The sequence below is a fragment of the Leptosomus discolor genome, chromosome 2 (assembly GCF_034619465.1).
Source record: "Leptosomus discolor isolate bLepDis1 chromosome 2, bLepDis1.hap2, whole genome shotgun sequence".
NCBI classification, from domain to species: domain Eukaryota; kingdom Metazoa; phylum Chordata; class Aves; order Leptosomiformes; family Leptosomidae; genus Leptosomus; species Leptosomus discolor.
The window spans coordinates 56,398,070-56,410,671 of record NC_141392.1 but is presented as its reverse complement, the minus strand read 5'-3'; the positions used below and the strand labels follow the sequence as shown (position 1 = coordinate 56,410,671).

Sequence of the window (12,602 nt, the reverse complement as noted above, 5' to 3'; positions counted from 1 at the left end):
CTCTGGCTTCAAGTGTTCCTATGGATCTATGAACATTTTCATTAAAAAGGACTACATCATAGAGATGCATTGAGCCTATAAAGCCTTTACCTGCTGCAGGCAAGTATTTATCAGTGGCCTCTCTGTTATGCAGCTAGTTTTCTCTCCACGATGTACAGAGGGAACTCACTTCATTTGGGGTTGTTGTTGGGTTTGGTTTGGTTTGGTTTGGTTTGGTTTTGTGTGGGGTTTTGGGGAGCTGGGTGTGTTTTTTTAACGATGGGGGTTTGCAGTGAGTGGTTCAGAACTTTTCGGCCTGGAGGAGCAGCCCGTGGTCACAGCACGGAACAGCATATTGGGTTAAAATGCAGCTGGCTTGAGGACAGAGAGAATGAAAGCCCAGTACCTACAAGGTAAGCTCCATCGCCAGTGCAGTGTATTTCTGGCGACAGGACACAAGGGAGAGAAGAAACAAGTTCCCACCTTTCCTCTTCTGTTTCCCACTCGTCTGTGCAGAGCGGGATCTGCAGCCCCCAGGAAGCTCTCACTCTTTGCTTGCCGTCCTGCTTCCCCTGGCTGCTCTGGGCGAGCCGTTTGACTTTCTCATGTTGCCACAAACTGGTCACAAGTTAATGTTCCATAAAAGCACTCCCTTTTTTTCAACTCATTTCACTCTGACACGCTCTGAAAGCAAGAAGAGGGAAAGGCATCGTGCAGTGCTTCGACATCCCTGCATTTGCTGTGACCAGTGCAGGGAAGTATTTGCAGATACCGGATGTAGCAACTTACCTGGGATAGGAAGGCAAACGTGTAGCTCTACAAAATGAGTTCACGTGTGCGCCTACGCAAGTCTTTTGAGATACAAATGCTGCTAAACACGCTTAGCCAGAGAACACAAGATGGCTGGAAAAAAGTAATGTCTGAAGTCCTCGCTCTGTGAACATAAACCACAAGCAGCTCCGGATTTTTGGAGCCATGAGGAATAAACCCCAGCTAAGCAGAAGTGGGGGATCCTAGAAGATAACCAGGGATGCACCTAAGGTCCTCAATCTACTACTCTCTGCCAGATTTTTTGTGGACATGGATGTTGTTGCCTTCTTGGGGGTTTTTATACTTCAGTTACACTGGCAAGGCATACGATTCACTCATTTTTCATTCTGGCTCACTCCATACTGTTATCTAGCTTGAATTTAATGGAGAGTTTTTTTCTTCCCAGTCTTCTGAAGCACCTTATTTTTATTACTTCTTCTGAAATATGCATATTTCCTAGAAATGTCCATCCTAATTGCAGTTTAATTCTGTAATTTGTTCCTTTAATTCACATCAAAAGCTGAATGTCAGTCAACCACCAAGGAATTGTCAGGAGCAAATCTAACTTCTGAAGAGAAAACAACCGTCAGAAAATAACACCCCGTACACGTTAGAACAAATGTGTAGTCGCATTTTATTTAATCAATTAAAATCTACCTTAAAAACACAAGATCAGATTTGGTAACCCAGTACATTGGATTAGAGAAAGCTTCAAGCTTTGAAGCGCAAGCCAGAGTCACAGTCTCAAGTGAGAGTTTCAGAGGCCAAAGCAATATGCTGGAACAAAGTGGTATCTTCAGGCGGAGGCATGCTCCTTGCACCATTAGCGTGGTTTCGGGTGCACTGTCAGTTACTAGCGTGGTTTCGGGTTTCTTAGCTGTCAGTGACAAGAAGCTTTTGTATTTGTTTTATAGTTGAGTTTGTTGCATCGCTTACCTAGGCCCTGGATTAATGGAGAAAACAGGCAAGCTAAAGCACTCGCCTGTCCACTTACTACCAACAGACAATTTACATTGTGGTCAAGCTAGCTTTATTTAAATGAGGTTCAGACAAGAATTAACTTTACGTATTATTAACAGCTTCGGAGCTACTAACATAAGAATCAGGATTACACAGGTCATGCTGTTGTTATTTCGTTTTACCTGCTGCAGTTACTGCAATATGGCTTAATGTACATTTGTACAAATTCGGCCAAGTTTGCACTTGTGAGGTGTTACTAAGAGCACTATTAACTTGCAAGCCAACTTAAACCTGTGGAAACCAACCGAGGTTGTTGGAATTGCCCAAAGCTCGGGGGGAAGGCTGCGGCTGACGGTGGACAGAGATAGACTGGATTGTTTGACACCACGCTGCTCGGCTTTAAATATTTGTAGAATTCGCTCTGAGGTAAGGAAAAATCTTTGGATGCTTCCACGCAAGGCAGCACCAGGTGGTGCGATCACACCAGTGCAATCAGTCACACTGCTTGCTGGAGGTGCAGCCTCCAGGAGAGGCAAGCACCTGCCATAACAAGAGCATTTGTACGCTAGGAGTTGGTTTCAAAATAAATTACTATACAGGTAGGATAGCAAGCTGTTCTTCAACTCGATGGGCATCGGTTTCACAAAGTGCCATCTGGAACCTTCACTTCAGAAATCAGAGCTGAAAGTACGGACTGGTACCCCGTGTTTGATTTTAATGTAAACGAGAAGAGAGAGGACCAGCTCCTGTTGGGGACAGACATCCCAGGGCTCTCGCTCTTGGGACTTCTTTCCATCTCTCCATCCCCCTGCTCATTCTGGTCTACAGCTGTTGTCAGTCCAACCCACCTTACGTGAAGGTTTTGAGGAGCTCAGCACCCCTAAGGTCTCATCAGCTTATTGCAATCCAAGGTAGAATTCACCACCAAGCCCTCACCCTCCTTCCTACTCCCCCTTCAGTGAAGAGAGGCAATTGATAGGAGCGGGGAGGATGCCAGGAAAGAAATGCTGGGGTGGAAAGAGGCTCAGGCAGGGGCTGGGAAAGGAGGAAGCTTGTGCGCGGGAAGGGTGTTAGATGGCGTAGGTGTGGGGAAAGGCTGGGGGTCGGGTGGGGCAGGGACCAGAAAGGAGCAGACTCTGGAATGAGAGCGGGGTGAGCTGAGGGTTGCGGTACCACTGGCGTTCCTACAGGAGCAAGACAGCGGGGAAGCGTCAGTGTGGAGGGTTCTCAGGAACCGGGCAGGCCTGCGAGTGGAAGTGACTGGCAGACCTGACACAGGTCAGGGCTCTCCTTTTGTCCTTAGCATTATCATAGTTCCACATTAAAATCAGAGTGGGGGTTAGGATATACACATAAATATTCAAAGCAAGACAGCCAAGTTTTTGAGAGCTTTTACAAGGGGAAAATCCTGGAACAATAAATAGGAAACTACACATTATCAACTTCCGCTCCAATGCTATCCATTTCCTCTCCAGGCTACTCTACAAACTCATTTCAGGGTACGCCTAAATAGTACAGAAGTATCATAGCTTTATATTAAAATCAGAACTGGGTTTAAGACATACATATAAATATTCAACACATAACAGTCCAGTCCTGAGACCTGAAGTCTGGAACAACAAAAGAAGGGTATTCTCAATCTCCTTTCAAGCTACACTCTGGAAGGAATTTCTGACTAAATCAGGCCCGCACAAAACCAACGGAAGGATGGATAGAGATACCTGAATGGGACCGAAATGCAGCAATCTTGAGCATCTTGCTCAAGGATTTGTGCGTGATCCAGTTCCTGCAGTTTGCTAACGGCACGTCTGCTACTTGGCCAGAAGTCTCGTGCGTTCTCGTCAGTCAGCCCTCCTCTTCCCCCTGACACACAAGACGAGCGGCATCTACAGCCACTCGTAGGTCAAATCAAGGCAGCTACGGAAGATGGGAGGGGGGTAAGGGAGACTGCAGAAAGAAGGGAGGGAGATTCAGCGATGAGTGAAGGCATTCAAGGAGATGGGACAGACAGGACACGCATTCAGTGACGGGACGGTAATAACCGTGGCACAAAATTTCAGTGGTCTGTCCATTCACTCCGTCGGGCATCTCCAGTCTAAATGGTCTATTTTGGGCAGAGGCAAATGACCTTTGAATGGAACACATGGGTGGATATAGCCAACATTAAAGGCATTGTTTTTTTAATAAAAATGACAAAAAAGGTGAGGTCTTCAGAAGAGCAGATGTTAACATCCAAGAACAAAGGGTAGTGAATAAAGCTCCTGGTTCTCTTGCAGGATTGTCAGCTGTTCTCTAGGACTGGCATCTCTCAAATGCCCCATGGATGCTTAGCACATCTGAAAGAAAAGACCACAGTAAATAAAAAAGCTTTATTAATGACAACTTACTCTCTCAAGAATATCTTCTTTTCCCAAGCAGTTCTCAAGGACAGACAGAAAGGCCTCGTGCCTTAGTCAAGCAATACAGTAAATATCTTAAGGAGAGACTGTACCTTCCTGAGTCAGATTTCCATGAAATGCAAAGAGCTTTGGTACATGAGGCACTCCACTTTTACCATGGAAGGCAACACTCACATCCTTTAGGATATTAAAAAGAGCTTCCTTAGAGAGGAAGCGTTTTTTGTGGATTAAATCAAATACATTAAACAGGTATCGGATGAGCGCGTATCTAGGAAAACTAGAAACTACGTTTTCTGCCTCCCAGAAGTATCACACTAAACTACAAGCCAAGTCAAAGCCATTAAAGTGAGGGTAGCTGTACAGAAAAGAAACAAGGTGTTCAGTAGCCAGAGAGAGAGGCAGTAAAACAAGAAGACAAAAAAAAACCCAATCCCACAACATCAAAAAATATCTGTGGCCTGTTGGTTAACCTGGGGAGCAGCTGCCTTTCCTCAGAATAAGAAAAAATTACAGACACAACAGTTTGAGAGACTCCAAAACTGTTTTGGAAAAAGAAAGACATTGCTGAGTGAAAATGCTACTCACATTCAAGGCCTCAGGAGCCACTGAGTTCCGACTTTGTGGACTCCCTTCTTGGCAACTATCATCCTCCCATGTCTGTGTTTTCCCATCTTCCATGGGTGGGTCACGTTCTTCCTCACTTTCCCTGCGTGTTTGCTGACCTGTATGTTGGTCTGGGATTTCCATCATCGGCCCAACCTCTTTTCCCCTTAATTTTGGTGGGTAGATGTCTAGGGGGTCTTTGGTTGAATCTTCTGAAGTACTCAGTTCTAGTGTTGATTTCTGAAGCCTCGCACTCGCCCTCGAAACATCTTCAGGGCTAGTCACAATTGTTAAAGAATTCTGACTTGGTCCATCTTTCAGTATCTCTGAGGTCAACAGCACGTCTTTGGTTTTTTCTACAGCGGCATGAATTTCTGCAGACTCTGCTAAGGTAGAAGTTTTCACTGTTCCTGATTGCTGGAGCTCTTGTTCTTTACTCCGTACCTCTTCCTCTTTCACTGGAAGCTGAAGATCCACCTGCGCACTTCCCAGAAGTTCAGCTATATTTGTATCTGACGGGCTTTTCTCTATGGACTCAAGGCGCTGCTCTGACTCCAAGGCAGCTGACTCTTCTGTTTCTGCAAGTTTGTGAACAGCCGTCTGGATGGCGCTCAATACAATTTTTGTACTCTGGGACTCTATTGTCAAAGACTGAACAACATCCTTCTCAAATTCTGTGTAGGTGAGAGACAGACTGTCACTTGGAGGAATACCATTTTCTTTGGGTTGCCCTGTGCTCTGGGGCCTCTCTTGCCCCTCCGATATTCCATTCACAGAAGCAGGAGTTACTTGAGGCTCAGGTGCTTCTGCACTGCCAAGCTCTGCAGTCCCACAGCCTGAACAGGCAACAGTAGTAACCAGGACCTCACCAGAAGCCATTTGCCCTGGTGGGGTTGCCAAGGGCTCTACAGTTTCGACTGGCGTGTCTGCAGGCATTACAGTTTCTGCCATGACATGCTCTTCAATGCCTGCAGCCGCTACAGGCACAGGCACTTGCAGAGCCTCCAAGCTTTCCGCTTGTTGGAAGGCTGAGTCAGAGCCTTCCTCTTGCACAGCTAAAACCTCTTGCTGGACAGCAGTTGAACGTTCTTCACCTCTCATAGCTTCCCGTTTTCCAGATTCAAACGCTTCTTTGGCTCTGTCCGTCGATTGCTCATTTTTGTTCTCGTCTTTCTGAAAGCCTTGACAATTTGAAGATTCTACAAGTTCTTGTTCTTTTTCCACAGTCTCTTGTTCAAAGAAGTTGTTTCCTGCATCACATGTCGTACCACTAATGTCAGTGAGGACAGTGCTTCCATTTCCAGTGATATCCGAGCATGCTGATGCTAAACTAGATACAGTCTCCACTCCAGTCTCTGCGGGAGGCTCAGTGACGGCGGGATCACTCTCCAAGTGTGTTCCAGCTTCGAGCAGACCACCTTCCGTTTTGCCACCTTCGCTTTCATCCCTCTGGGAAGCAGTTTCCGTTGGTTTTGCTCTGCATTGTGCCTCTAGGATGGACACAGAATCTTTTGCTGGAATGTGCCTGCCAGCCCCATCCCTCACACTCTGCTCGGCATCTGCAGCTGCTTCTGAGCCAACTCTTTCTGATGGAAGGGCAGAAGCTTCTTCCTCATTCTGCAGTGGAACCTCAGTAACAGGGGCTTCTGTGCTCTTCACTCCAACGAGCACAGCATCGTCTTCCTCTTCCTCTCTCTGGGCAGGTGTGCTGCTAGGAACTCCTTTAGTGCAAGCTTGTTCGTCAAAGTCAGGAATTTCACCTTGTCTTTCAGATTGAACGGGGACCCCAGTGACAACTGCTTCTGTGCCCTCTGGTCCCACAGGGAGGGTTTTGCCTTCTCCTTCAAGCTGCACAGGCTCTTCAGCTGTAAGCCCCAAGGAAGTGGTTTCATCCCCTCTCTTGTCCTGCACCTGCAGAGAATTGCAACAGACCTGTCAAAAAGGGTACGAGCACGGAGTGACCAGGAATGTCCTGGGTGAAAAATCTTAGAAAGACGGAATGATTTGGGTTGGAAGGGACCTTAAAGATCACCTAGTTCCAAACCCCTGCTGTGGGCAGGGACATCTTCCATTAGAACAGGTTGCTCAAAGCCCCATCCAACCCGCCTGCGCATTTAAAGCTGGAGACAGCGGGGCCACTTCATTTCCTCCCTTTGCAGAGGTACCTCAGCTACAACCGTAGCTCTGCCGACAACTGAAGGGACCATCCGCTATGTCTGCTACCATATGGATCCCATCGGCACCTCAGGTGTTCACAGAGCACCTACAGTCACCTTGCGCTGTGCGGGAGCCCTACTGGCAGCTGTTCCGGCATCTTTGGATCCACGCACACCATCTCCCACTCCATCACTCTAGGGATCCCATCCACCTCGCTCTGCATGCAAGCCTCGGTGGCTGCTGCTTCTGGACATCCATGTGTGTGTGTGTGTCTCACTGGACACAAACTTTGGTCACGTCAGGCTGCACAAGGAACACCCTTGACAGCAATACTGCCACAAGCTGCTTCTAAATTTGGCATAATAGCTAACGCTTGCTGATTCTTCCTTTAGCAAATCAGCCTTTGTCTTATGTGTAATACTTACTGCAGTCTCTGCTTCTGGAACACACTCCTCCCTCGTCTCATCTGCTGTCAGCTCTGTTGCGGGCAGCTTCTCTTCTTCCGCAGGCTCCTGTTTTGCAGACGGCTCTTCCTTGGGTGTAACTGCTTGGGTGCTGTGAAAGTCTCTGGCCTGTGAGGAAGGTTCCTCTGCTGTCCTCTGCCCTTCACAGCTTTCTTCATGGTCTTCTACAGCTGCTTCTTCACGTGCCGGCCACTGCCTTTCATCTCTCAATACCTCTACGTTTTCACATCCTTCTGTGCTTCCTTTCATTGCAGCAGGCAGGTCACTTCTCCCTGAACCTTCCTGGAGAACACTCTCTTCAGCTCCGATTTCGCTCTGAATGCTCCCTGCACCTCCCTGGGGCTGGAGGCCATCCTCTTGGTGTGCTCCTTTTTCCAAGCACTGTTCCAGCAAAACACTTTCCTGGCCTACAACACTCCCATCTTTAGCATCATCTTTCACTTCTGACTCAATTCCTTGTACTCTTGCAAATAGAGTTGCACTCATGGTCCTTTCACTAACCAGCTCTTCTACCTCTGCTGACTTTACTCTCTCAGCAACTTCGTGAAGAACCTTTTGCATCTGTTTGTCTAATTCTTTCAAATTTTGTTCAGTGGCCTCTACTTCTTGGACAGGTGTCACTTCCTCTGTAGTATCTGGGGTTTTTGAAAGCTGGGAAACAGCAGAAACCATCTCAGTCGTCTCCTCAGCAAGGGACACCTCCACTGGTTCTTCAGCGCAGGAAGCTTCTGCTGTCTCCTCCAGAGCTGTCACTGCCTCTGAGGTCAGCTCTAGCTCACTGGCTGTGCTGTCATCGCTGACCTCCTTTCTCGCCTCTGGCATTGCCTTTGCAGCTGACTCTGCTTCTTCCACAGTATCATCGGATTCCAGTGTTTTCTCAGTTTCCTTCTCTGCCTCTTCTTCTGCCTGCTCAATGCACTCTGTCAGAGCAGCAGATATCCAAGATGGTGACATTTCTTCAATACTGGTAACTGCCCTTTCCCCTTCCACAACAGTCACAGGAACTGCATGGACCAGCCCTTCCTGGCCTTGTTCCGTTCCTTGGATCTCCTCTAATTTTTCTGCTCCCTGTTGCTCTGAGGCTCGTTCTCTCATCGCCTCAGCAGCTTCTGCTTGTGGGGCTTCCATCTTCTCCTGCTCTGCTGCTTCGTATTCAGAGAAAGGAACAACAGCTGGAATATCTGAATCTTCTTCAGTCGTTTCTGCCAGGCCTTCTCTTGCTTCTTTAGGAGCAGTTGGTTCTGGCTTTCCATCTGACTTCTTCTTCCTACGCCCAGGCAGACGTTTCCAAAATGGAATGCACAAGTCACCTTCTCCAGGCTCATCATCTGAGGAGGAATGCTCCAGGCTAGAGCCCACACCAGAGTCGCCATTTCTCTCTTCCATTCTGGTTTGGGACCTCCTTCTTGGAGTAACTAACCTTTTAAATGATTTCCACATTGAAAGACTTTCACCTTTGGATGGGCTTCCAGCTTGTTCTGGGGAAGAATTCCCTTGTCCTTCATTGCTCTCTGGAGAACTGCTAAGAATTGCATCTGTGGCCGTTTCTTTGCTCTGTCCAGGCTCTTCTACATTGGGGCTTTCCTGACCAAGCTCACGGCCAATGTCTTCATCAGATGCTGCTGCTGCTGCTGCTTTCCTGGCTCTTTTCTTTGAAGAACCTACGCAGAGAAAAGCTCGCCAGGGCACAGAGCTGTCAACCTTTCCTTTGGGCACGGCTGTGGCTTTCTCTGGTTTCTGCTCCATCCCATTTTCTTTCATTTCTCCCCGATTTTCATCAACCACAGCGTTTTCCGTTGCAGACACTGCAACGCTCTTTGTCTTAGCACTTTCAGAAGCTCTTCTGGCACGTTTCTTGGGAGTCACCATCTTTTTAAACAATGCCCAGGGCTTAACACTGTCTCTTTTTCGCTCCACATCTGAAAATGCAGCATCTTCATTTTCACTGACCTGCACGCCATCCACAGGCTGTTCCAAAGAAGGAATTTCAATCGTCTCCTCAGGAGAAGAAGCAGAACTCTCCCCCTTTTGTTCCTCTGGGCTGTCTGGGGAACCTGGTAAGTGCTGAATTGGGTCACCCGGTCCCCCTAACTTAGATTCTTCTCTTTTGCCTTTATGCTTCTTTCCAGAGAGTGTTTTGACTCCAACAACAAGCGCCACTGACCTTGGGGATAGAGGTTTCTCTGTCACCTCACTTGCTTTCTCTCCTTCAGATTTTTCTTCCTTTTTGCCAAGATCTTCTGAGACGTCCACCAGTTCCCTTTCTCGATCGCCTTCTTCAGCTTTTTTCTCCTTCGCACTTCCTTTAACAACTGCTGCTGCCACATCCTCTTCTTCTCCCTGCTCATCATGCTTGATTAGCTCTTCCTTCTCACTTGCTTCAACGCCCATGGCTGCCACAGCCTTTTTTGACTCCTGCTTTTCACCTTCACTTTGCCCCTTCTCATACGCTTCGATAGTTACTGCTGTCCCGTTCCTCTCCCCCTCTTGCTTCTCCAACTCGGATTGTTCCTCCCTTTCACCAGTTTCAGTGGCAAATGTTGCCCCCTCCTTTTCTTGCTCCTCTTCTTTCGTAGGAGACTGCAGTTCCTCTTCTTTAGGCTTCCTAAAGCTCTTCTTTTTTCTAAATCCTGTCCATCCCTGAGTGAAAAATTTCCTTAACGGCGATGCAGTGTCAGTGGCTAAGGCAGCTGACTGAGAACAAATCTCATGTGCTTCGGGTCTTTTAGGAGGTTCGTCTTCTGTTTTTTCATTGTTCACTGGGTCTTTGGTGGGGTCTGCTGCAGAGAGTCCATCCTCAGGCATCGCCGTTTCTTCTGAGCTGCCTTCCTTTTGATCGGCAGCTCCTTCAGGGACTTGTGTTTCCTTTTTTACAGTAAGCAGCTGAACGGGTTCCGACTTCCCCGTCTTTTCCTTCTTCACTGTGAATCTGAACCCAACAAATTTAAAAAACTTTTTAAACCCCAGATCATGAGACGGTGGCTCAGACACGTGGTCTTCTGCGTCTTCTTCCAAAGACGGCGACTCTGTAGCTGCACGAGCATCCTCTTTCTCAGCACCTGCAGTGTCCTTGGTGCTCGAGTCAGAGGAACTTGTCTCCATAGTTCCGGTGTCTTCCTTCAAAGGTACACTGGAATGGTCTCTTTGTCCAGCTGTGTAAATAACGACAAAAACCCCCAGTTACTTTCTGTCTCAATGTAATGTTGTGTTATACCTTTATATAAATAGATGCAAGTGGTTTTTTTTTTCGTTTTTATCAAACTTTCCTGAACATAACTTTTGCTGTTATCTGTGTGCCTCTTGTAGGTGCTAATATGAATTTTTTGGAAGGACTAGTTCTTGGTCTAAGATTACTATAATTCCTTTCCTTCCTCATATCGTTGTACGGGTCTTTCTAAAGTTTATTTGCAAAGGCACCTTTCAAGCTTATACTCTCTCATTCTCCTTCCTTCTTTTGCAGGGGTTTTTTGGTCTTTTGTTTTCTCTTCCTTTAAGGGAAACTTATATGAGAAAACAAATATTATTTCTATCCCATTTTTACTCAAAGAATATACAGAACAATATCTCCAATTCTTCCTGAAGCAAAGCTCAGTATCCTTTCCATGCAGAGAGGGGCCTCTGAGGGAGTGGAGCGGGGGGGAACAAACCACCAAATAAACCCAAACCCCAAAATCCTGTGCTGACCCAAAAGGATGACTGAGAAAGAAAAGCTGACGTTACAGCTCTGTCCCAAGAGAACAGGAAGATGTGAAAATGCCCACGGGAAATTTCCCGCGTTTCTGAAAACCGGTAACTCCCAAAGCACTGACATTACAGCGTACTTGTTTTAAAGATCATGAATCTCGGGATTCTCCCATCCATCACATCACCACTATGGCCAGACAGAATCCTCATCTGCAGCAATTCCACATGGCTTAAAACGAAACACCTTGTTACTAGGCAAGCAGGTGAAATGCTGCCCTCCATCGCTCACAGGTCTGTGTCTGCGTTATCTCTTTCTTGAGCACCGCTTGAGTTTTCCCTTCAGGACACCAGCAACCACCCTCTCCGTCTTGCTGGGACAATTTCAGTAGGATTGCTCCCTCTGGCCGTGAGCTGCCTAAGTTCACAGACTGACCTATACATTAAAGCCCCTGAAATGCAGCACTTAAGAAGCCAGCACATGTCCAGCTTAGAGCACAAAATTGCCAGCTCCCCGTGCCCCAAGTAAGTGGCTTGGGAGGGAAAAAGCACAGAGGAACAAGGACACCGAGCCTTTAAGTTCTGCCATTGAAACACAAAAAGCGAGCAGGTAAAACTGCCCTTGCCTATAACGAGAATTGTAGGCATAACTGTGCGGTGAACATGCGTGATGATGAACAGGACAACACGTGAAGACAAAAATCCATGGCGCATTCGAGACCCCAAAAGACTCCTGGGCTTGGATACTGCCCGGATTTCAATGTAACATTATCCTTGAGCCTTGATTTAGTGCAACAGGTGAAAGTGCAAGGCCCTGAGGTGCAAGGCACTCTTCTCTCTGACCAACCTTGTTGGAACGCTAAGATGACAAAACACAAGAAATAATAACCAGTGTCAAACAGCAACCTCCCGGGAGAAGGCATGGCCCCTTTCTTGGAAGTTTAGAGGTGCTGCTTCAATGCCCAAAGGCATGCAGGGGACAGCTTTCCATCGTACAGGCATCACTGAATTCCCCAGAGCGATATACTTTTTGTTTAAAGATCCAGCTTTCCGTTGGCTCTAACTCTGCAGCGGGCCCTGCTTGGCCCGGGGGCTGCGCCAGAGGCCCCCTCCTGCCCAGACGCTCCCTCGATGCTGCTTGCCCGCGCCCCCTTTGGGAAGAACTCCGCCTCCAGAAGCGCCCAGACCAGGCGGTCTGGGGGAGGCTGAAACACGACTAAAGAGCAGCCGGCGGCGGAGCTGGAGAAGAAAAGAGGTACCTTTCAATAGCTGCCGCTCGGGGCTGACCAGGAGCGCTTCCCCTCAGAAGGAGCCGACGCCGAACGGGGTGGATTCCGCGGCGGCGCGGCTGGTCAGCCCCCGAGGTGCAGCCCCGGAGGAGGACGAGCGCAGGCTGTCGGGCAGCCCCGAACAGCGACGCCGGCCACAGCCTCTGTGCTGGCGTTCGACCGCCGGCGGGAGCCTCCCGTCCCGGCAGGAGCCGGCCCTTCCCGAGCGCCCTGCGACGGGGCGAAGCCTGCAAAGCGGGGAGGGCCGCCCGCCCGGCGGG

The 12,602-nt window shown here is 48.2% G+C and overlaps 1 protein-coding gene across 1 annotated transcript; it reads right to left on the bottom strand.

Moving 5' to 3' along the window:
* Positions 1-2,819: 2,819 nt before the first annotated feature.
* LOC147416012 (uncharacterized) lies at positions 2,820-11,976 on the bottom strand. Its single transcript, XM_086460431.1, has 4 exons — positions 11,901-11,976; positions 7,334-10,524; positions 4,734-6,662; positions 2,820-2,933 (listed from the first exon to the last, which is right to left on the bottom strand). The coding sequence occupies exons 1-4, from the start codon at positions 11,974-11,976 to the stop codon at positions 2,820-2,822; spliced, it is 5,310 nt and encodes a 1,769-aa protein (XP_086316557.1).
* Positions 11,977-12,602: the final 626 nt, after the last annotated feature.